Below are 21840 nucleotides of genomic sequence, written 5' to 3' on the forward strand. Positions count from 1 at the left end.
TGATAGGGGAAACTCTCATGTCGACCTCCCTTACTTCTCATGAGATTAAGGAGTACAGGGGTCAATTGTTGTCCCAACAGTTTGATTTTGTGTGTCACCAGTAGGTGCATGAAATTAAGCCCTGGAAGATAAACCCTGACCAAGTTGATCTTCTGGGTAGTGAAGGCATACCCTTAGTAGCCTGGAGATAGCTTTGTGCACTTTAGCAGTTGGAAACCCTTGTCTTTGTAGCATGTAATACAAGCTGAACCTCTCTGGTCCTGCAACATCTGTGCCCCTGGACCAGGTAACCCCTGTGGCTGGGAGTCTGGACAGGTCCAGGATCAGAGCTGGTTCAACAGCTGAGGGGCTGGGAGCAGACCCAGTTGTGGAGCTGTTGTCCAGAAGCTGAGATGGTCCAGCGACTATGGGACAGGTGGCCAGGAGCTAGTCTGTCATCCAGGAGTCTAGCCAGTCTGATGGCTGGAAGACCAGCAACCGGGGGAGGAACTGGGCTGGGAGATGTTGGTAGGGAGGACCAGAACTGACCCCCCCAGTACAGCAAACTCTCTCTTTCAGGACTGGTCAGGTCCCAAGGGTGCCAGACTGGAGAAGTCCAACTTGTACTGTTTGCTTCACTTAGATCAAGGGATAATGCAGCCTGTAATATCAGGACCCATAGGATACATCTGAGTTCTGGCAGTGGTGCAAGTACTATTTGGAGCATTGAGATTGCAATGTAGTGAATTCCTGGTGCCCTCTTGTGATGAATGTTTGTTCCTAAAATCCAGTGCCTTGTTTTTTAATATAGGAAACTCTTGAATTGCTTACAGGATGTGATCTGTTATACTAGAGTGAGTCAGAGTATTGGAGGAGAGGGTAGCCCTGAGGCCTCATCTATACTGTATGGTTAGGTCAATGTAAGCTGCCTTGCATCAATCTAGTTGTGTATCTGTCTTAATTAAGTTTGGCTCCTGTTGACTTAAGAAGAGAAGATCAATAAGAGATGGATTAATCAGGAGACCCTGAAGTTGGTTCAAGAGAAGAGAGCATTGAAGATGAAAAGGGATGTTCCTGAAAGGGTAGAACAGCAATATAGGGTGAAATGTAATGAGGTAAGGAAAGCAGCCAGAAAGGATAAGGCAAAATGGTTAGAGGAGCAGTGTGAAGATATAGAGAAGTATTATGGTGCATGTAAGATGAGGGAGATGTATAAAATGATCAGGAATATTAATAGGAAGTGGAAGCCGAAGCAGATGGCAATCAAAGATGAGAACAAAGAGGTGCTCATGAAAAGGAACAAGACTGTGCAGTGATGGATGAGATATTACACCAACCTATACAAACCACGGTTGGACCCAAGTGTCTCAGAGGGACTGACTGAAGAACTGGAAGAGATATCTCCACCAAGCATCAAGAGCAAGACTCATATTTTGAAAGAGGAAGTAGAAAGAGCAGTGAAACGACTAAAGAACAACAAGAACCCTGGAAATGATAAGGTCACGATAGAGAAGATTAAATATGGTGGAGAAAGTAAGATTCAGGAAGTGCACCGACTGTGTAATATAGCATGAAAAGAACAGAAGGCACCTAAGGAATGGACAAGATCTGTGCTAGTGACAATACACAAGAAAGGAAGTGCATTGGAGTACAAGAACTACAGAATGGTCGCCCTACCACGTCATCTAGGCAAGGTGCTAATGATGATACTGGCACAGAGACTAAGATCACTGATAGAAGAGCATCTAGTGAATGAGCAAGCGGGGTTCAGGAAAGATAGAAGTACCATACAGCAGATATTGGCACTAAGATTGATAGCAGAGAAAGCTCAACAAAAGAACAAGAACATCTACACTTCCGTTGTTGATTTTCAGAAGGCATTTGACAATATAGATCAGAAAGTGACTTTGGTGGTGTTAATTGTGTGGAGTGGATAGCAGACAGATACGGTTGTTGAAGGATATTAATGACAATGCGGAACCAGCGGTTAGAACATGCAGAGAGTTCGGAAGTTGGTTTAGAATGAGTAGAGGTACAAAGCAAGGAGATCCGATATCGCTGAGTATCTTCAGAGCATGATAGACAAGATCAAGGAGGAGATAGAAGGGAAATCTGTGCATGGGATAAGAATTAACGATGTTCACGGATGATATCGTTATCATTGAGGAACATGAGGAGAAGCTAGTGAAAATGGTGCAGGTGCTAAATGAGGAGGGGAAGCAGTACGGACTGATTATGATCATTGATAAAACAAAAACAGTGGTTTATGGAGATGGGGAAATAGGAAGGAAGATCAGTGTAGATGGGATTGAACTAGAGAAGGTAGAGGAGTTCACGTATCTGGGGAGCAACATAAAATATGATCTAGACTGTAAGAAGGAAATAGCGACTCGACTAGCAAAAGCAAGAATGAGTTTGAAGGCAATATGATCTGGAAAAGCAAAGCAATTAGCTTAGGGATGAAGCTGAGCATCTTGAAAATGTGTGTTCAGCAGCATGTTGTACAGATTTGAGACATGGGTGGTAACGAAAGATTTGAAGAGAAGAATATTAGCAAGAGGAGTTGTTCTAGAAAGATCCTGAGAACAGGATGGATGCAGAAGGTCACCAAAGAGGAATTATATAGGAAGACACAGTAAAAGAGTACCTACTGCAGAAGGTTATATAATGCAGGTTTGGATATATTTGCAGAATGAACGACAAATGAAAAATCAAGACCCTGGCGTTCAGCATAATGGACAGCTCGAATATGAGAGGCAGACCCCACAGAGGATGGGTAGATGATGTAAATTGGTGCAGAGCTAGTCTACAGAAAGTAAGCCACTCCACACTGGACAGGGAAAGATGGAAGGAAATAGTGAGACAGGCATCAGACACCAACGGGTGATGAGCCCATGGTTGTTGATTATGATGATGAAGATGACTTAAGTGTCTGCCAATGTAGTGTCACACTGTCCCTGACTGACACAAGGAGCTAAATGTGCATACATCAGCAACTAAATAACTCTGGTAGCTCTGTGCTGGCGTACATTGTCAGCATAATTTTGTAGCATAGATATGGCCTGAGGCTTTGTGGTATTACTTAATAGTTTAAGATGAAGCTTTTGCATGCATACATAACTCTAGTTTGTGCCAAGAAAAGGAGCCTCTGCATTCTAAACTAGTTGCACTATTTTGCGGTGGTCTTTGATAACGGGTCTTGGATTAAGTTATTTCTGTTCTTGGACTAGTGAGGAAGTCAACAAGGATAAGTATGGTCTGAGCCTGAAAGCTGAGTTCTAAGTCTAGCTTGACCGTTGCTTCAGGTCTCATAGCAGGTCAGTTCTCTGTGTTTCCATTTCCACATCTGTAACACAACAACAATTCCAAACTCACTGGGAGTTGTGAGCTTGAACATATTTGTAAGGTGCCTGTTACCTTGGTATCTTGGTTAAGTATAAAGCTCTTTGGAAATGGAAACTCCTGTGTAAGTATTATTCATAACTCAACCCCATGTTGGTAAATGGGGCGTGAAATATATAGTGTTTGGTTTTTGAAATGCGGTGACTAAATTTCCTAATATTTTTTCGCTGTTTCTTTTTAAATCTCTCTTTTGTTATATACTAGCTGATGTCACCAAGTTATTCTGATGCCTAATTAATTAAGATGAATGGTTTGAAATCTTTGGAGGAAAGACACTAAAGACATCCAAAGCATTATTGGATCCCGTAGATTGGACTGGAAGGAAATAGTGAGAGAGGCATCAGACTCCAACAGGCACTGAGCCCGTGGTTGTTGGTGACAATGATAGATGGAACATGCCCAACTTCAGATCAAATTCAGTCTTTCTGCATAGGTTATTAAAACTCTGGAGCAGAGAGATGTACTTTTGAACTCAATTTAATAACAATACTTTGGAATTCTATAGCAATCCCACAGCCATGCACACACCATAGAACCCAAAGCCCTTTGCAAACGTTAAGTCTTGGGAGACTGGTGAATTGTTATCCTCCATTTACACAGTTTTGGAAAAACTGGGGCACATTAAATGGAAATGGCCTGCGTAGTATCACACAGGGAGTACGGTGGTAGAGCTAGGAATTTTTGACATTGCGATTTCCAGTTTCATGTTCTGTCCACTACGTCATCATGCCATTTACTTCTGAAGTGGAATTATCTGGAATGTTTCTTTCAAAATGGCCTACATGATCTGACTCTTAGACCAGGTCTATGCTAGATTTTAAAGTTGATTGCAGATACACATTTCCACCTACAGCATTGCATATCTGCACTTGACTTTAATCTACAATTGACTTACCTGGCCATCCTTACTGAGAGAGGTTGATGGGAGAAACTCTCCCGTCGACATCCCTTACTCCTCACAAGAATGAGGAGTATAGGGTTAATTGTTGACCCTTGATCGTTTGATTTTGCGCATCCCCATCAGGCGTGCGAAATCTAACCCTGGAAGGTAGATCCTGACTGGGTTGATCTTCTGGGTAATGAAGACATATCCTCAGTGATTTCTTTGACTCAGATTCTTTAGAGATGCACTATGCTTTCATTCCATTGGATTAAATAGAGGTTGCAGAAGCTCAGCATCTCTGATGTCCAGGCCTGTTGAGTCATGTGTGATCTTTGGTCCCAGAAGGAGCTGCTGTTCATGTAGCTGATCACGTGTGCTAGCTAGAACAGGATTTCCCAAACTTTATATAGTTGGGACCTGGTTTTATTCAGTACCTTTTTTTGCAGGCCAAAAATGTAAATGCATATAAAAAGAATTAAAAATGAATACATTTTCACTGTTTTTTGTTTATTCACAATAGTAATAGTACATAGCGATAATTTGTATATTTTCTAAAGACTGTTTTTTGGTTTTTGGTTTTTTTTCCAAGGACTGGTACTGGGCCACGGACCACACTTTGGGAAACACTGAGCTAGAAGATCCTTAATGTACAAGCATTTTTAGTTGTGTCCATCAGGTGGCACTGTAACCTCATTCTTCTTTTCCCTTTACTTTGCAGACAGGCTCTTCTCCTGGAACTGAGAATGCAGTGTCTCGGGAGCCACTGGTGAGTACATCACTGGGTAGAATATCACTTCCCTTCAAACTATGAAACTCAGTTTTACAAATTATTCCCTTAGCTTCACCATTTTGCTTGAGTACTTCCTTCTTAGGTGCACATGTGCTGCAAGAAAAGGTCTAAACCACCTAAGCTGCCCTGCTGGTAACCTCTGAATTCTGACCTTTGTTCATAACCTCCTGCCTTTCCAAGGGTTAGTTGGGGTCAGCCAGTTTTCCTTGCTTATCTGAGCTCTGGGCTGTCTTTGGGTATGAACTATTTGTCCTAAATGTGCGTAGTGTATGCTGTTGATCAGTATGTGTTACAGGTTTAGCCTCTTACCAGTGCTGAATGAGAGAATTTGCCAGACCACCAGAGCTCAATAACATCTAGCGGCATTACCAACACTTCTCCTGCTTTCTCAGCTCTTAGAAGACATTTAACGGTATAATGCAGCTGAATAGTACCACAGAATACTGAGAGCCAGGACTGGTGGCTGTAAACAAACTTCATGGGAGACATGGCCACACCCATGATAAGTGGTCATCTGGCTGACTAAAATCATTCCAGATTACAGATGTTGCTGGATGAGAGTTCTGGATTAGAGGGGTTTAGCCTGTGGTGAGGAATCGGAATACATTGAAGAGAACCTCTGAAATGTAAGAGTGGGGCTCCTGAAGGGTTACTTACTGTCTGATAAAACCAACCTCCCAATTCAGAAACCTCATCCCAGGTTGACTGTATGCTCAAATAAACCACAGGTGAACTCAGCGGTGGCTGGTAGCAGGTATTGCATGTTATCCAATGTTTTGATTTGTACCATTTTGGAAAGGGCTCTGAGATTTGTGCATGTGTTAATAAACATGAGACACCTCATCTTCTTACAGTGCTGTGGGTTGGGAATTGAGCCACCATTTTTCTCTCATGGGCTGTGGTAACTTCATATTACTGTGTCCTGGTTTCTTTGCTTGGCCTTCTAGCCCAATCAGAATAGTGCCAAAATTATTGCCCCCCCCGACTCCCACAGCTGTAAACCGTGCATCACTACCCTTTTTAAATCTCTTCACTAGCTTACCGTCAATGCTGCTTTCAGTGGAAATTCTGGGTGTCTGAGGTATGTGGGTCCGGGCTCTCTGGCTACATCTGCACAAAAGACATCTGTCGACAGTAGTGACTGTCGGAAGGGATTTCCCAGCAAAACTTCTGTTGACAGATTGCATCTACACATAAAAGCAGATTTGAAGAGCAATCTGCCCTGTTGACAGAAAGCAGCCAGACTGCCCAGCCCTCTCTTGACAGAACAGCTGACCGGAAGCTTTACAAACAGGGCTACCCGGTGAACCTGAAGCCCTGTCTTTTCAAGAAAAGGGCCCTGGAGCATCTACTCAGCTGTTTTGTTGACAGGAAGCTGTTGAGGAAGGCATTATACTTGAATGCAGAGAGGTATAACACTGCTGACAGATATGCCGAGTTTTGTCCACAGACTGTAGACAAAGCCCAGTTTTGCTGGAATAACCCTCTTGTGTAGACATAGCCCTAGACTGTAAAGTCAAGCCCTGAGTGCTTTCTGTAAGGGCCATCCTGTGGTGCCATTAAGCTACTTGTCTTTTGGTTTCTTTGGCTGGAGCATCCAGGAGCAGATTTTTAATGGAAGGAAGCATTTCTTTAGAGATGGTGAGTTAGCAAGTGAGTCTAAAGACATATATTATAGAAAAGATGCTGCCAATGTTCCCTCTAATTTTTTCCATCCCTATGTGGAATAAATTTTGTTATGTACACTGAGGCATGTGTAGATATGCATCACAAATAGAAACACATGTAACTGGTGGTGGGCGCTCTGCCAGTCAGCTGAGTGGCACCTGAATCTCTCTTGGGTGGCTGCTCAAGTGCTCAGCTTACAGGGAACACTGGATGCTGCTTGTGGACTGGTAGATTTGGAAACCTGAGCATACAAGCCTTGTCGTGAACATTTTTCTAGCCTTGTACCACTGCAGGCAGGCTCTAATTGATTGAAGCTTCCTGTGCCAAGAGTTGCCCCCATTTATGTCATGTTCTTTGAGAGAGTTTTTTTTTTTCCAGGAAGCCCAGAGAAGGTTGTAAAATCTCACAGCTGGTGCTGATCTAGAAGTTGCTCTCTTTCCAGGTTAACTCTACCATTACATTCCACTTAATTAATATCATTCCTCCTCTTTATACACAGTTAGGTAAGTGTTCAGAGTGGAAAAAAAAACACATAGCAGCTGTATATGTGTGGGTGTGTGTACAGATATAAAACAAAAAAAACCAAAACCCACAGATAATGGTGATTCCTGCATGTTGGGTAATCACAGCCCCATTGAAAGGTGGAGCCTTTCTCCTTATTTTTAAAATAATTTTATAATTTAGACTCTCTGAGACTCTGACCCATCTGCCTTGAAGTCATTGCTTAGCTGAGTAGCTGTAGCAGCCATATTAAATGAACAGTTTAGTTCTGTGAGCCAGATGACTTATCCCACTCTTCTGCAGCTCCTGCCCCCCACTCCCGAACTATGCATGCTTCCCCCATGTGTACAACAGTGCTTGGACCCTGGCAATGGCCTTATATTCAGGTGTCACCGGTCACAGTCTTGGACATGCTGTGCATTGCCTCATTTGCTACACAGGAGCCATCTTGTAGTTCCCTTTTCCCAGGAACACTGCAACAAAACAGCGAGGCTGGGACGGCACCAAAATCTTGGGGCTGGGTTAATGAGAAAGAACAGTCTCTTTTCCCTACTTCTCAGCACAACATCTCCCCCTCTAGCCAAACACAGGTCTCCCAAGATATCTCCTTAGGTTGTTCAACACTGACCATAAATTTGAGCCTTCTCAGTTGTTTCCCAGTCTTTTTCCCACTAGAAGCCTAGCAGGTTGCCCTGACCCCCTTTTGGGTCACAGTCTCACTAAATTCCAGGCTGCTTTTCAGAGTCCCTCTTCCAGAGCTCATTCTGCTCTACCAGCCCTTCCCTGATCCTACGCTGGTCTCTCCAACCACTGCTGCCACTAGCCCTTTCCACCTTACTGCAGCACTCCCAGTTCTATTTGTTACCCTCCTCACAAGGTATTGCAATTAAATTCCTTTCCAGAAGACCCTCAAAACCTTTTTGAAACTTAAAACTGAATTAATTGTCCCACATTGGGGGTTTGTCGATAATGAACAGATGCACTGGTCTTAGATCATCCTTATGGACCAGTCATCATTTGACAGCACTGGACAGTAGAATGGTCACATAAACAGTAGAACAAAATTTGGCTCCAATCCATGAGTGTGCAGTGTGTTGGCGATGGGGAGAACCCTGCACCCTGGCTTAACCCCACTCACTTCAGAGTTGATATAAAGCAACAGCAAAGGGGTGGCCTATTTTCATAAACTTTTAAAAGCTACTGCTGGAAAAGAGAATTGTTATCAAAATTTGCTGAGTACCACCAACTTCCTTTTACTTCAGTGGGGACTGAAGGTACTCAACAATTAATAGAATGCATTCTTGCTTGAAATGGATGGGAGATGCTGTCATGGATATCTTTGGGGAAAGAAAGTAGAAGGCAGACATCTTAGGTCAGGGAATGCCACATTATGGTCAAATCCTGCTTGCATTTTTGGGTGTGCCTTTAATAGGGCTAGCCAAGCACCCAACCCTGTATGGTGCTGAATGATGCATGCTATGTGCTGAGCACCCTCTATTCCACTAATTTCAGCAAGAGATTGAGCGCAGGCTTGTTAATTTTAGTGGCAGCCATAGGTGCTCAGTATCTTCCAAAGAGGCAGCTGCATTCTGCAGTATTGGGCAAACAGGATATGCATATTCTTGGCTGCATTAGGGGCAGCTTGTCAGCATTAGTGGTGGCCTTCAGGAGGGTACTATACCAAAATGATTTCACACAGGTCTCCTCACATCCATTGCGTAGCACCAGTTTTCAGCCACTTTTGACACTGGGTGCAATTGCAACAACCAAACTGATGGCCAGGGACTCTTTGACCCATTATTAAACCCTTGAGCTATCCAGTGCTCTTATCCCCATTTTAAAAAGCCTCCCTAATGAGAGGTCGTGGTTATAGAATGTAGTGAGGAATGGACAGGGGACGGGGCTGTAATTTTCACAGTGGAGAGCAGACACTCATTTCCCTGCTGTCAGTTTTGGCCCATTAAAATTTGCCTTGTAGCTCTGTGGTGGGAAGCATAACCTTGTATTACAGAGCGTCAGCATCTCGCTCCACTGCTGTTTACAGCTGAATTTGTCATCGCTGGTGTGGGATCAGCCTCTCCTTGAGTCTGGCTGATCACTGTCAGTGCCAGGTCCCTTTCTGCTGTCCCTAGATTTTGTTTTTGCAGCCATCTCCCATAATGCTCTGAGTACTTTTGGAATTTGAATAGGTTTGTCTTTTTGTAGCCACTGAGAGCAAACTCCTGGGATGTGTAAATGACCTAATTCCAGAGGACAAAACCCCTCAGTGGGATAAAATAGCAGAACCCCATTTTCTTGCCTCATTTTTATTTCTCCTTTGTTCCTTTTTTATCCTCCTTTTTCTTTAGTCTTCTCTCTCTTCACTCTCTCATTCCTTTTTTTCATTCTCCTTGCTCCAGTTGCACTGTGAGCCTTTTAAATCTAACTTGCCATCCCGGAACCATTTCTCAATAGCTTTCCAATGCATCTCATGTCAGGCTATGGCAGCAGAGTAAGTAGGGACTGTAAAGTTCACACTCTCAAATACAGATATCCAGTCTCATGACCTGAACCTGGATTGACGGAGAACTTACAAAACCAGAGCCATTATTTTTTTCACGGTCTTTAAAAACACTTAAGTGAGGCCCTTCCACAAGTTGCTGACACAAAATGTACTTGGCTGTTCACCTGCTGTTTTGTGCCTGGGAGAAATACTGGTGGAGGAGCTCTGTTTGTAAATGTAAATCACTGCACAGATTTCTTGGTGAAGACTCATGCTTGGAGAGTAGGATATTTTTCCCTGCACAGTTCCATCTCCTCTTGTGTTTGCGGAATCGCTTAGCTTGCTCTTGTTGTCAGCATGGTGTTTTCTCTTTTGTTTCATGTAGCAGGTGATGGCCTGAGGCATCAGAGCATGGACATTGCTTAATGGACCCTGGCAGAGTATATTGTAAAGAGGGTTATCATTGCCTCTCAGGCGGTGAGTGTACAATTAGCTGGGTACCCACTGAAGCCCAAGGGCTTTCATGCACCCCTTCTGGCTCATCCTTTCATCGTTTCCCTCCCCTCTAGTAGTTGGCATGATACTCATACAGTCCCTTCCATCCACTGTTCACCCAGCACTTTGCTGACCTTAGCTTATTAATTCTCATTACATTAGAATCATAGAACATTAGAACTGGAAGGAATCTCAAGAGGTCATCAAGTCCAGTCCCCTGCTTTCATGGCAGGACCAAGGACCATCTACACCATCTCCGATAGATGTCTGTCTAACCTGCTCTTAAATATCTCCAGTAATGGAGATTCCACAACCTCCCTCAGTAGTTTATTCCAGTGTTTAACCACCCTGACAGTTAGGAAGCTTTTCCTAATGTCCAACCTAAACCTCTTTTGCTGCAGTTTAAGCCCATTGCTCTTTGTGCTATCCTCAGAGGCCAAAGAGAACAATTTTTCTCCCTTCTCCTTGTAACCCTCTTTTAGGTACTTGAAAACTGCTATCATGTCCCCTCTAAGTCTTCTCTTTTCTAAACTAAACAAGCGCGGTTCTTTCAGTCTTCCCTCGTAGCTCATGTTCTCTAGACCTTTAATCGTTCTTGTCACTCTTCTCTGGACCTTTTCCAATTTTTCCACATCTTTCTTGAAATGTGGTACCCAGAACTGGACACAATACTCCAGTTGCGGCCTGATGAGCGCTGAGTAGAGTGGAAGAATGACTTCTCGTGTCTTGCTCTCAACATTCCTGTTAATGCATACTAGAATCATGTTTGCTTTTTTGTAACAGCATCCCACTGTTGACTCATATTTAGCTTGTGGTCCGCTGTGACTTCTAATTCCCTTTCCTCGGTACTCCTTCCTAGACAGTTGCTTCCCATTCTATACGTATGAAGTGGATTGTTCCTTCCTAAGTGGAGTACTTTGCATTTGTTCTTATTAAACTTCATCCTGTTTACCTCAGACCATTTCTCCAGTTTGTCCAGATAATTTTAAATTCTGACCCTATCCTCCAAAGCAGTTGCAAACCCTCCCAGCTTGGTCTCATGTACAAACTTAATAAGCACACTATCTATGTGAATATCTAAATAGTTGTTGAAGATATTGAATATAACCTGTCACAAAACCAGACTGCTGTGGAACCCCAGTTGTTATGCCCTTCCAGAATGACTGCAAACCATTAATAACTACTCTCTGAAAACAGTTATCCAGCCAGTTACGCACCCACCTTCCAGTAGCCCCATCTAACTTGTATTTGCTTAGTTTTTTGATAAGAAGATCATGTGAGACCATATTAAATGCCTTACTGAAGTCTAGGCATATCACATCCAAGGCTTCTCCTTTATCCACAAGATTTTTACTCATTTTGTGAGTATAGATGATATCTCCATATTATAGAAGAGTAAACTGAAACACAGGTTAAGTGCCTTGCCCAAGGCCACACAGCAAGTTGGTGACAGAGTAAGGAATAGAATCCCAGTCTCTGCTCTGGTAACTAGGCCACATCCTCATGTATATGCTTCACTCTGTGCCTACCTCTGTGTTCAGGAAAACTTCTGGCTGCTTCATCAGCAGTGCAGTTTTTCATTTAGCTTGGGAGAGGATGCTCTAAAGCAGTTGTTCTTAACCTTTACTGCGTCCTTGCACCTCTTTGGTTCTCAAAATATGTTCTTGCGCCCTTTATCAAAAATCAAAAATGGAAATGGAGGGGCCTATACACTCTTAAATGCATATTAAATATTTGTAAAGTAGTTTTATGTTACTACTTACTGCAAATAATAGTACAATAGGCATACAAAAATACACAAGTACTACCCAGAGATGTTGCGGAATTTTGCTGTGGAAGTAAACTGTAACTGACGCTCTAACAGTTAGCGGCTAACTGAAGTCAAACAAATCCACTGCTCTGCCACATCATCATCTGCCTGTGCGTCAAGAAATACCCTGCAACGTGACGTTATGCTGCATTTTGTAGTGAGACAATTTCACTACAATTATCTTAAAAACTTCAAAATAAATTTTTGTTTGTACATTACAGTAATCCTTAAAAATATATATAATGTTAATAAATACCTAGGTTTGATTAAACAAAGTATTTGTACTTACATGCCAGTGCTTAATTTGTGTTTTTGATGATTTACTTTCTAAAAAAAATCTAGCATGTCTCACACCCCCAGAAAGCACATCATGCACCCCCCAGGGATGCATGCACCCCAGGTTAAGAACCACTGCTTTAAAGTGCTAGTCAAGGCACCTTATTTCTTCCACACCTTCAAAGAACCATTATTGTACTCCAGACCTTTTGGAGTGTAGGCTGCAAAACACAATCTATTTTGGAATCATCTGAGTTTCCCTAGGGACACTACATTTTGGTGCCTGTTAGGACATGGGGGACAGTTTAACTTCTCCATTTTTATAGAATCATCACTTTCATTTGTTCCCCCCACCATTTTCACGTTAATTAAAATGAATTGAGTGGGGGAGCAGAATTAATTGCATCCCCAATATTTTCCAAGCTTTTAATCTTACAAATTGATCTCAGAGCTCTGGTCAAGTTCAATGTTAATATCTGATTTGTTATCCTGGATTGTCAGCTGAACTCTTGGTTCACAGTATTAATGTTGATATTTGGATCCTGACACTACAGTTGACTTGCGGAAAGATGTTCAGAGGAAGTGTGTGAACAAGGCCTGGTTGTGCTTTCAGACCGGAGACTGTTTTTGGCACTGTGTCTTTGCAGAGATGCCCATGTAGCAGGAGCGTATTGGACGTTCCATGTGATGTGCCATAAAGGCTGGTCTGCACACATGATTATGCTTGCAGTGGAGGGGTTGGAGAATGGGATGTGAATCATTTTCCTGGTAGGATGTTAGCTTAATTCTGGACCACCTTTTTGGTGATCACACATTATCTGTGAGCTACCCTGGTGTCCTTTGTGGAATTAGTCAGTGATCTCAATCCAGCTCCTAGTAGAGAGGTGCCTGTATCGTGAGCATCTTTCATCCCTGTAGGCTCCCTCTGTTACATTATAGTTAGTCTGGCTGGGAGATTATGCTGTCTGTCTCCTTATTGGAGGTGTGAGCAGATGTGCCAATGGTTTTAAGGGGTCATGGACACTGACTTGACCTCCTTCTCTGAGAGGGTGCCCTCCAGGACCTGGATAAGGTATGTTTAAGGAAGCTTGTCGTGCTGCTTCCCGTTATGTAAATGCTTTGTGAGCAAATAGGACTTCAGTCTCCAGAGCTGCATGACTCCTTTTCATGAGCCTTAAATATTCTTTTAAAAAGCATCTTGGGACACAGATAGATCTCACTCATTTTGTGTAAGAGCAGAGTATCTGGAAAGGATAGTTAGATTCCTATGTGCTCTCAGTGCCCCAGGTTTTGTCAGAGCCTTGTGAATGAGCAACTAAACCAGTAAAAAGCATAGTAAATATTTATATATGTAAACCCTCTGGGAACAGAAACTGGAGCTAGGATGTTGGGCTCTTCCCAAGATTTATATCCTCTCAGAGTTGGCTGGATTTGAATGTCTAGCATTCAATGACAAAGATAACTGTGTGTTTAAACCCCTCCCATGTCATCTCCCCATTGCTGGCTTTGCTCATTTCCTTAAGTTCCTTCCTCTCTAGATGAGGTTGAAGGAGAGTTTCAGTTTGAATTGTGTAGGAAGAGCTTGAACTCACAACCTGAGCACCTTCAACTCTAACTGAAGTCAGTGGAAGTCTTTCGCTACTCAGGACCAAACAGGATCAGACTGTTTGGTCCTGGGGCCCTTAATTATATGAGCAAACCCATGAAGTTGAATGGATAAAAGTCACAGGGTTGGGCTTAAAGCCATGATGCAGCAAGGTCTTGACTGTCTTCAGTGAAGCCGATTGTAGTTGAGAGCATGTGGGTTCTCTCAGGGCAGCCCAAGCTTGTTGCTGTTTTTCGGAATGACTCATTACATTCATCCAAAATCTAAAACTGCCGTGTCCAATACGTCCTCCACTCACCATATGTGGTGAATAGGACACTGCATTGTGGTGAATCCCAGGGGGGTAGCCAACATGTAGCTCTTGGAGCCTTTAAATGTGGCTCCTTCTGAGAGCCACATGTGGAGAGTGCCATCCGCCCGCTTTGTGCACGCTCCCCACCACTTGATGGGAGAAGCACCTGTTGGCCCTGGCAGCAGCTCTGATGAGTTGCCGGCATTGAATTAGAACCAGGGTGGGGGAGTGCATGGCTCTGAGGGAAGGAGAGGGCATTTATTTAGAATGGGGGGACTGGGGATGCCTGGCTCTGGGGGTTTATTTAAATTATTTAATAATATAATGTTGTGAATATGGAAACATGACAACCACAAGTGTGGCGATCTATGAATTCCTGTTGGACACTGGTGATCTAAAAAGTGATAATTAACTAGATAGCCTTGAAACAGGTACTTTTCTTTGAACTTTGGGCTTTCGCCTTTAATGTTACATAGGTGATGAGAACATTTACCTGGTGTTGCTTAGGGCAGTATGTGTGGTGGTGAAGGAGTCGGTATTGGGGTGAGAAGGAGCTCAGTACAGGGTGTGGGGTGAAAGCTACAGGAGTCAGGGTTGGGGGAAAGGACAAGCTCAGGGCAGGGACTGTGTATGTGTGTAGCGGGAAGAGTGGGGACAGTGAGGGGGAAGGGTCACAGCCCTCTTCTCTGCACCCCCTGATTGATACCAGGGCTGTTTGTTCTTCCCCTTTCTGTCCCTGTTAGGGAGTGAGAGCAAAGTGCACAGCTTGTCTGCACCCTGTGCTCCCCAACCAGTGAGGAATATAGCAAACTGTGCACTTCCCCTTGCTCCCTGAAGAAGAGGAACATCAGCAATGTCCCCCTATGAATCAGGGGTGGGAGGAGGGAGAAGCTTCACCCTCTCCCCCGTCCTATCTAAAGGGTGTTTGGGCAGTGGGAGGCTTGGGTCTGAGGCAGTCCTGGGTACTGGGGCAGAGGCACAACCTCTTTCACTTGCCTGATGATTCCATCTCTTCTCTGTATGCCGATTTTATGAGAAGCAATCCAGTTCCAGGCACATCCCATTTTCCTGTCACAACCAAACCCTGACCTTGCTTAATACTGTGATAAGAGGAAGCTGTATACTGAATTTGTTGGTCCTCGCTCTCACCATTTGGGAGGAGCTCTTCAATGGGTAAACAGAGCAAACAGATGTACAGATAAACTCTCTAAAATATATAGTAGATGTCTCTCTCCTCAGTCATTCCTATAGATCAAAAGGTGATGCAGAGTAAAGAGCCTTCTGGCAAAAAAAAGGTCTCTCTTCAGCCTGAAACTGTCAGAGTGAGCATAAGGAAGCCATTTCCAATGCAAAGCCTCCTGCTTTGACTGTCTAAAACTCAGTCTGAGGACACATGCACGGTGAAGGTTCTTGGACTTTTTCAGGTTCCAGAATCATAGTTTGTGGTTTGGGATTAACAATAGTGTGCAGGCTTCTTGGAAGGAGATCTTAGCTTTCAAAAGCTTCTATGAGGCACAGAAGTGTTCTGGAAGGGAGGGACCTTGTGTCCCCATTCTCTCACCCCCGGACATCTTTTATAGTTTACAGTTAAAAATAAGATTTATCCTTATTTGCTACACAAATTATCTTTCTGCCATAATGGGTTTGTTTGAACAGTCCAGAGCAAAGTCCTGCCTCGAGTGAGTCTCTACAAGTAAATCTATCCAGAGGGGATTCCCAGACAGCCGGAGTCAGCAGGCAACTAACTTATAGCCCCCAGCGAAACATTAGTCAAGATAATTTACTGCTGTCAGCCAGAGAAAGACACTCTCAGCTTTGTGACCTCATGTATAGGCAGTAACCCTAATGGTGCGATAATGCTTCAGTTTGTTGGGGAGTTCCTGGTATGTTGCTGTGGATTTCCAATGCTGGAGGATGATTCCATCAGGCCTTAGAGGGCAATAGCAGCGCAGGTTTCAGGCCTATCAGGCCAGGAAGGGGGAGTTCGACATGTATTGCTACATTATGCAATATCCTTTGGTTTGCTGCAGAGAGAATGCTTTAATTTGTCAATCAGTTTTCTGTTGTGTTTGACCTTTGGATGATTTTTTTTTTATTGGCCTGATTTTTGTTTCTTGTTGCTGAGCGTTCATTGACTTTTTTGTGGTTACTGTAAAATGTGCTCTCTTAATTTGTCGATTCCTTTTACTGTGTTTTTAGACAAATGTACGTAAAACAACATGCAGACACAAATGTACTTATGGATCATAGTTAAAGACCTCTGTCAGGTCAATTTAGGCCCCATATCTATATTAATAGGAAGGTTTTCTTGAAATTATTTTATATCCCAATTGCAATAAAACTTCAGAATTATGAACTGACCAGTAAACTACCCACCTAATTTGGAACTGGAAGTATGCAGTCAATGCAGCAGCAGAGAGTTAGCCCCTTCCCCCTCCCAAATACAGTATAGTGCAGTGTTAAGTTTAAAATATTTTTTACAAGGGAAAGTTTTTATAAACAGATTTGACAAGGGAAAAAAACTTTTGTTTAATCTCAATTAAAATGGTTGAAAGCACCACTTTTCTTCTGTATGATAAAATTTCAAAGCTGTATTAAGTCAATGGTCAGTTGCAGATTTTTGAAAGAGCAACTGTAACGTTTTGTTCCAAGTTACAAAGAGCCTCCATTTCCAAAAACAACAAGGAGTTAGGTGGCTCTTTAAAAACTAACAAATGAAATAGACTAACAGGGCTGCTCCTCTGAGACCTCCATTCCCAAGTTGCTCATAACTGAGGTTCTGCTGTAAGTATTTTTATGTGGATCTCATTCATCTTCCTCCTCTTGCTGCATTTACAGCCCAAACATTGCAGCATTGTGCTAGTGCATGAACGATAGTAATCTGCTCTCACTTAATATTTGCAGTAGTATTGAAGAGTTTATTTCAGATTGGGACTTCATCATGGTAGGTGCCATACAGACATATAACAAATAACAATCCCTTCCCCAAAGAGTTTACAATCTGGCAGACCATTCAAAACACAGGGGGATAAGAAAAACAAGCAGGCTGGGATGTGAGGGGCAGGGTAGCAAATGATAGAATGTGTGATGTGCTTTGCCATTCAGAAGCAGTGGTCATTACTCATCAGCTGCGTAGTTATTATCAGCTAGCAGTTTTCTGTATGCATTTTGGCAAAGGTGAGTTTTGAGAAAGGAAAATGACTAAGCGTTTCTTCTGCAGGGAAACAGCATTAGTGATCAAGAGTTGATCAGACTTATAAGGTTGTTTTTAGTAATTTTTATACTCTAGGGGTGTGTCTGCACTAGGAACTAAGTTTGGAGTTAACTTCAAAGTTAGGTGCTACTTCAAAGTAGCCAGCAGAGAGTTTACACACATTTTCCCTTATTTTGAAGTTAATTTGGAAGCAGGGAGCCCAGCTTGGAAGTCCTTACTCCATTCCTGGGAATGGAATAGTGCCCTACTTTGAAGTTTATTTTCAAAGTAGGGTGTGTGTAGATGCTCAGCTTCAAAGTTGCTTACTCTGAAGTTGTTCTTCGAAGTAAGCGACTTGGAAGTTATTTTTGTAGTGTAGACACAGCCTAGGTGTTGTAACAGAGGTGAGGAAATTAATGTTTAAAATATCAGGCCAGAAATGTCAAAACGTAGGTGCTGCACTTAAGTCATCTAAATAAGTGGCTTGACGTTCAGAGGTGCTGAGTCTCCACAGCTTCTACTGAGAGCCGTGGGTGCTTGGGTTTCAACTGCTCTGATAAGCCTCCCACTTTTTTTGGATTTGTGGTAGGCATCCAAATTCAGAGATTTTGCCAATCATTTTTAATCTGATGACGTTCTTTTAATTGTGGTGAATTTCACTATCCTTGTATAATGCTTTTGAGGTATATTGCTCTCACCATTCCTGCTAAGTGTTCTTACTGTTCAAGTGTTGAGCTACCACCTGACAACTTTGGGTTGCTTAGCAGTCCCCCTCTCTGCCTGCCCAGCAAGATTGGGAGCCTTTTGTGACCTGCATCCTGGCTGTAACCGCATGTATTAATGCTGCACAGGTGACAGTGCATGGTAGGCTGGTGCCTGCACTGCTTACACTTGAATAATAGCAGGCTGTGGGATCAAGGTGGGATGATTGTGTCTTTCCAAGCATGAGTATGGAAAATGTGCTGTGTGCAGAATGGCTTATAGAGGGCAGCAGCCACCCATGATTTCCTGTGCAGGGAGAGAGAATGAGAGAGAGACAGAGCAGCCCCAAAACTTCACCGAATCTGCTGCTTTTCCAGACTCTTGAAATAAGTCTATGATGGAGCTTTGCTCTTCAGGGAGTCCTTTGACTCCTGGTTATTTAATCCCCATCCTGAAACCTTTCTCTTGAGAATCTTAACTCTCCCCCTGTCTCTAGCACTCTTGGGCGGTTTGATTCTGCTTCTTTTCTAAGACTCATGTTGCCTTTATTGATTTTTAACTTAATCAGAGAGGACTAATCTGATGGGTGGTGGGTAAAATAAGACAAGAAGCTATGAGGAAAAACTAAACTCCCAAACTCTCCCTGCCTGCAAATATTTCACACATTTCTTCATTTTGCCCGCCCCCCCCCCCGACTTTTGCTTAGGGGAACAAGAGTCAGTCTCTGAAAGGGCTTAGTTCAGTTCCAAATGGGCAAGGTTCCACCTCACTATAATGATCATCATAGTTGACTCCCTTGCTGGCCATCAAGAATTGAATGAGTCACAGAGATGTGCGCTCCTCTCCAGTAAGAACAAATTGCCATTTCTAAACCATTGAAACTCACAACAGCTCCCCTGGCAGGTGGGTTACTATCACTATTCGTCTGCTGAAGGTAGAGTCACTGAGGCAGAGAGAAATGAAATGACTTGCCCAAGGATTACAAAGCACCTTAGAAGTCAGATAAATAGGAATCATGTCACCATTGTAATGCAGCCATCTCCGAGATGGAGGGCAGCAGCCAGGATAATAGAATTAAAAAGGTTAGGGTTGACAAAAACCTGACCTAAGTAGTTCCTTAATGTTGCATAGTATGGGCCATCTTCCGTTCCCAGAACATTTTTATGAAAGCTGCAGCAACTGCTTATATCTTGCATTCTCAAACATAGAATCGTAGAACTGGAAGACCCCTTGAGAGGTCATCAAGTCCAGTCCCCTGCACTCATGAGAAGATGAGCCACCATCTAGATTATCCTAGTAAGATGTTTATCTAACATGCTCTTAAAAATCTCCAATGATAGAGATTCCACAACCTCCCTAGGCAATTTATTACAGTTTTTTGCCATCTGGACAGGAAGTTTTTCCTAATGTCCAATCTAAACCTGCATTGCTGCAGTTTAAGCCCATTGCTTCTTGTCCCCTCAATGGAGGTTGATGAGAGTAATTTTCCTCTCTCCTTGTAACTACCTTTTCAATACCTGAAAGCTGTTATCATGTTCCCCTCAGTCTTCTCTTTTGCAGATTCAATAAACCCAGTTCTTTCAGCTTCCCTTCATATATCACGTGTTGTAGACCTTTAATCATTTTTGTTGCTTTTCTCTGGTCCTTCTCCAATTTATCTACATCTTTCCTGAAGTGTGGCAACCTGAACTGGATCCAGTACTCCAGATGAGGGCCTTATCAGTGCAGAGTAGAAAGGAAGATTTACTTTTTGTGTCTTAATTACAACACTCCTGTTGCTACATCCCAGAATGTGTTTGCTTTTTTTTGCAAACATCTTCATGGGGTTTATTTCTCTCCTCCCGTTCTTAATTTCATAGACTATCTCCATGCCATTCACAATCTCATAACATCCACAGCAGTGATAGCTGTAGAGTCACAGAATCATGGGACTGGAAGGGACCTTGAGACATCTTCTAGTCCAGTGCCTTGCACATGGCACAGAACTAAGTATTGTCTTGACCACCGATTCCCAAAGTGTGTTCTGTGCAACACTGGTGTTCCACACTAAGTGTATAGGCGTTCTGTGAAAAAAAATTTGATGGTAGTGACATTTTTCTTTCTAAAATATTAAGTATGAAATGTTGTATGTATTAAAAATATGAAGGTATTTGAATAGCTTTTATATTGTAGGTATGTTCTTTATACTATGTTCCTAATAGTATAGTTGTTATGCGACTTGTACCAAAACAATCAGCTTCAATTCGAATTGTTTCCGCACAAGTCATGGTCAGAGAAATCATGTGATGCTGCACCTGATATGAGGAGCCAATTCCCCAGCATTGTTCCTAATATTAAGTGGATTTGGTATCAAAAGATGCCAAAACTGTCTTTCCATTTAAATAAACATGTCAAATGTTACTTATTTTTGTTTTCCAGTAGGTTTCTGTAAAAATATAAAATTTATAAAAACGCAAAATTTAAAAGTATTTTCCATACCTTATTTGTTTTGTATTTCTTTTTCATAAAAAAATGTTTTTAAGCTTTAAGGAAGGACAGTTCTTTTTTGATCCATGTCGTCCTTTCTATTTTTTTACAAAAGAGCAACACTAACCATCCTTCTTTTGGCTGTTATATTGATGTTTTGTTTTGGGTTTGTACTTAATTTTAATTTTTATACTTAGGAAGGTTAGCAATCCTGTAATCATCAGAAGGACATCGGTTGTTTATTCAAATGATTTTCTCTTGTTTTTTGTTCTTTTTAAAATAAAGGACATCTAAAAAACTCAACTCTTTTAAATCAACTTTTGAACATTATGTGCAGCAACTTTTCAGCATGAAAACCACCCCTCACCCCTGCCACCCTGACCAGTATTTATATGTGCCATCAATATATTCCAAGACCAAAAGTGTTACATGGCCAAATCAGTATGGGAAACGCTGGTCTAGACCATCCCTGACAATCGCTATTGCAATTGCTCACATGGAAAAGTAAAGATAGGAGATAACTGATATATTATTAGCTTTTATTAAAAATGATTTACAAAATGTGGATAAGGAAAAGAAGCACCATTGTATGATCCACTGAGATCAACAGTGGGCCAAAGAGAGCAGTACTGTATTAGAATAGCTGCTGTTCTTTCTCTCCTTGGCCAGTACTTTTATTACTGTTTTGTCGGATCTTGTTTTGAGTGGCTCCTTCTTAAATGCCATAGTAATAATAATTCCACAATCCAGTACATCTTGCTGTCAGGAAGTTTTCCCATTATTCAGCCTAAATTTCCTTAGTTCCATTCCGTCATTCCTGTTTATTCCCCCATGCTGCTGTAAATGAGTCCTTCCCCTCTTTAGCATCTGTACCCTTCAGATATTTGCAGACGGTTATCATGTTGTTCCTGCCTCTTCCCCTTCCCCTGCCCCTATCCTGGTCTCTTCTTAGCCAAGTTCTACATATTTAGCTCATTTAATCTTTCCTCATAAGTCAAGGCTGTAATTGACAACCCTGACACGGAGAGTTGCATTGGTTACACACGCTGCCAACAGGATATAAATACTTTCTATGCAGTGATTGAGAATTATTGTCAAGATTTTGATGAGCCCACCCCCGGCCCTATTTTTGGTAATGCCTTTCTCAGTGCCAGGTTGCCTCTACAGCATACAGCAATGGTTTAGTCTCTCTCATGGCTGGCAGGGGTCACCAAGCATTTGGTCCATCTGCATCACTGGCTAATTGTGACATCCAAAGTTTCAATCTTACGGGGATCCAGATCAAGCCTGTATTT

General features: G+C 42.5%; 1 protein-coding gene across 1 annotated transcript in view; it reads left to right on the top strand.

The window, feature by feature from the left end:
* PEX14 (peroxisomal biogenesis factor 14) overlaps positions 1-21840 on the top strand; it is a 119017-nt gene that overhangs the window by 14818 nt on the left and 82359 nt on the right. The window contains exon 2 of the mRNA XM_074975590.1: positions 4983-5030. Within this exon, the coding sequence (XP_074831691.1) occupies positions 4983-5030 (48 nt within the window). The remainder of the gene's footprint in view (positions 1-4982; positions 5031-21840) is intronic.

The sequence above is a fragment of the Carettochelys insculpta genome, chromosome 23, assembly GCF_033958435.1.
Source record: "Carettochelys insculpta isolate YL-2023 chromosome 23, ASM3395843v1, whole genome shotgun sequence".
NCBI classification, from domain to species: Eukaryota; Metazoa; Chordata; order Testudines; family Carettochelyidae; genus Carettochelys; species Carettochelys insculpta.